The 3,443-nt window shown below is 57.7% G+C and overlaps 2 protein-coding genes across 2 annotated transcripts in view; one reads left to right on the top strand and one right to left on the bottom strand.

Moving 5' to 3' along the window:
* Window positions 1-1,016: 1,016 nt before the first annotated feature.
* Window positions 1,017-1,847, bottom strand: VDBG_02998 (conserved hypothetical protein; the record flags this gene model as incomplete). Its single annotated transcript, XM_003006813.1, has 2 exons — window positions 1,017-1,669; window positions 1,751-1,847. 2 exons carry the CDS (start codon window positions 1,845-1,847, stop codon window positions 1,017-1,019), a joined length of 750 nt encoding a protein of 249 aa, XP_003006859.1.
* A 1,352-nt stretch (window positions 1,848-3,199) lies between these two features.
* The window catches only part of VDBG_02999 (allantoicase), a gene marked incomplete at both ends in the record, with an annotated part of 1,217 nt that continues 973 nt past the window's right edge, over window positions 3,200-3,443 (top strand). The window contains one exon of the mRNA XM_003006814.1: window positions 3,200-3,290. Coding sequence (XP_003006860.1) covers window positions 3,200-3,290 — 91 coding nt within the window. The remainder of the gene's footprint in view (window positions 3,291-3,443) is intronic.

Genomic DNA, 3,443 nt, shown 5'->3' on the forward strand with positions numbered 1-3,443 from the left:
ACTGTCTTTCTGGTATACTTGCGATGATGAGGTCATGATTACATTATTGTGAGGTTTTGTCGGTTCAGGCCATATTCCATCAAATTCGCTTGTTTCTCATGTCAAATCAGTGGATCCCAACAGCTTCGCCTACCATCCGTTCAAATGGTGGACCGTGGACGCGCGCTGAGGATAATCGAGCGGAGCCTCACCGAGCCTTGGACAACCTCCACTGCACCGCCTCGATCTTTTTCCTCGCGCAACGTACGGCCCTGTGAATGGGGGGTTCAACGAGGCCGGGTACGAAGTATGGGCGCGAGCATGCCTTGCCACAGAAATGAACACGCCAAGATGGCCCTCCCATCCGGACAGGCACAGTAACAGTACCCCGACATGACTCTGTCCACGACCATTGGAGGCTATATGCCAAACATGATATAGGACCCCGTGGGCGGGCTTTCAGGGAGGGGTCATGATCATGCCCCCCCCCTTCCGGATCAACCCAGCCACGGTGCCCGGTTGCATCTGCCAAAGTGACCCTGAATCCTGTATTGGGGTGGAACGCGCAACGCTGCCCATACGAATTTCCTGTCAATAGTACGACCTCTGGAAGGGGGCCCATTGGCATGGCCAACAACCATCGACGGGTCCTTGGAACCAACGCATGATGATTTTGCGTATTTCATGTCAGGGGGGAACAGCTGCGTCCCCTTGGTTGTATGTATTGGAGAGTGATAAATATTTATCGAAAATGAACGCAAAAATGCCTGCTTGCTAATTTGATAGTTGTACTTCATTAAGGCGGCAGAATCCACCGCTGCTTTCAACCAAACCTGTTCCCGAGGACACTGATACCAATGTGGATGCCAATAACTCAAACTTGAAATGATATGCCCCGTCCGAGTAACCCAGAGACTCATACCTCACACGAACCACGCACGCACATAGCGAAGTCCTCGTGTAAATACCTCCTGGCCCCCATTCAAAGGAATAGGGGCCTTTGCCTTTCAAAAATAGCAGGGGGGGGGAATGGAGACTTACTCCTCATCCTCACCGGCAACGGTCACCTGCGTCCCCTGATCCTTCTGGCCGCCGAAGGGCAGCTTCGCGCGGTTGACCCGCAGCACGACGACGCCGAGCAGCGCCGCCTCGACAACGATGAGCAGCCAAGCGGGGATGCGCGCGAGGTTCCTGTTGTAATCGGTCCACACGGCCGTCAGGACGGTGGCGAGCAGGGCGACGTAGAGGACATAGCCCGAAGCGCGGTGGTACTTCCACACGGCCTTGGCGCGGTCCTCGCCGCCGTAGAGCGAGGGGATGGCCCACATGGTGAAGCCGACGAGGTACTGCAGCACGATGAGGGCGGCGACGAGGACGCCGAGGTAGCCGTGGAGAGAGTGGAAGTGGGGCCCGTGGGAGCGGAACTTGTTGACCTCGATGATGGTGACGCCGGCGACGAGAAGGAGGAAGGCGGCAAGGTTGAGAACGGCGTGGACGCGCTGGCCCTGGCGCTTCTGGGCCGCGTCGTGCGTCGGCTGGAGGACGAGGACGGACTGCGTCAGGATGAGAATGGCCAGCGACTGGGCGAGGGGGTGGCCGGTGAAAAGGATGACGGGGTGGGCGAGGATGTAGGACCAGATGATGGCGACGAGGGCGAGGATGAGAATTTGGGCGGTGATTCCGGGCCAATCTAGGGAGGTCAGTTTGCTAGTTCTTCATGCCACAAACAGTCGAAGCAGCGGCTGAGGCAGCTTGCGATACCCCGACATACCGAGGATGGGGTTCTTCCAGATCTTGGCTGTTGTTGGCTGTGAGCGACGTACTCCGCCAAGAAGCGGCGTCGTGGCCGAGGGCTCGTGTTCAGGCATATTTTGAATGGGTGATTGCTTTGGACAGAGCCAGACGATGGATGTGAGAGCTAGAAAAGTGAAGATGTAAGACGGCGGTTGACAGGCAGGAAGTCGGTCAGTCGTGTTCATGTCAAGCTCACTTCATCCAACATCGATGATGCTGGGTTTGTCAGAGAGCCAATCAACAGGCGGCCATTACTGCCCCCCTGGACACGCTCGTGGCGGGGTAGGGGAATGAGGTGCTCTGGCTGCACCTGCCGTCATTGTTGTGCGTGCCGACTTTGCCTTTGGGTCTTTGGGGTCGCGTGCAGCAACTGTCGCAACATCAGCAGCAGCAAACGATGGCAATTCAACTTCTCCATCTCCACTACAGACTGCGGGTGGCAGCACCGAAATGAAACGAAAAGCACAAACGCATCAACAGCTTCATCTGGGTCTGCCACGACTCGCAAAACCGTCTCAGTTCCGCGTCCATGTCATTTGCATGACCCCAGCTTTCTCTCCACGATCAAGAGATAAACAGAATCGATCGGACCTTGCCGACAATGGAGCCCATGTGTCGAGTTGGTGCATCAGCCTTGGATATCCGTGGATATAAAGACCCCAGAAGGCCCCCCTCGGGCCTGTCCCTCAGTTATGACACCTGATGAGATGGTGTAACTATCAGCAAATCCACTCCCTTCAGGCGCCAAAAAAAAAGCCGCTGAGCCGTGTTGCGGGGCAGCCCAAGGCTACCATGCAAACACCTCTAATCCTCCCACTGCTCGCGTCAAGCACGCGCCATCACCCGATAGCACTGGACCGCCAGACCCCCTCAGAGAGGCAGGCCCTCGAGTCACCCATCGTCCTCGGCACCAACATTTGCTCCCCACGCCGCCTCCGGCAACCTGCCCCTACGCCGACGGCGCACCCTCCGGCCTTTAAATGAAGCCATCTGCGGCCGCACCCATTGGCTCGAGGCCTCTATCTCCATGCTCAAGTCACCCCGCGTTGCGCCGCGCCCGCGGGCCAAGCGGGCAGGTGCAGCATGGGAAAACCTCCCAACACCGTGGCCCCATCGGCATCGATGTGGAGCGGCGGGGTTGGAGGGGTCGCGTCGAGGGGTCGAGAGTGCTGGAGGACCCGGGACTGACCGGTGTCGGAAGTGGCCGACAAGGCCTAAAACCTCGCCGTAATCGCCAGTGAACTTGTTTGTCTTTGCCTCGTTCTCCTTTCTTACCTCGCTACCATTGCCATTGCTGCATTCCTCATTCTTGTGATACCATCTTGCTGCTGTGCTGTCTATCGATCGAACCATCAGATAACCCCACACAAAACACCTCCCCCACTACATCACCACTACCACCACAACCACCACAACCACCGACGCCATGGCCTCGCAGGAGTATAAGCTCGAGTCGATCAAGGCGACGCGCATTGCGGCCGACGACATTGACACGACTTTCCGTTCCAGCTCCATTGGTATGCATGCGCCGCTGGTCTCTGACGAACCGTCTCCCCCTGGTTCGCCTCAGCTAACCGATGCGGGCAGATCTCGTCTCCGGCACGCTTGGCGGCAAGATCCTCGCCTTCTCCGACGAATGGTTCGCCGAGGCCCAGAACCTCATCACCGAA

Source organism: Verticillium alfalfae, genomic scaffold, assembly GCF_000150825.1.
Source record: "Verticillium alfalfae VaMs.102 supercont1.3 genomic scaffold, whole genome shotgun sequence".
NCBI lineage: Eukaryota > Fungi > Ascomycota > Sordariomycetes > Glomerellales > Plectosphaerellaceae > Verticillium > Verticillium alfalfae.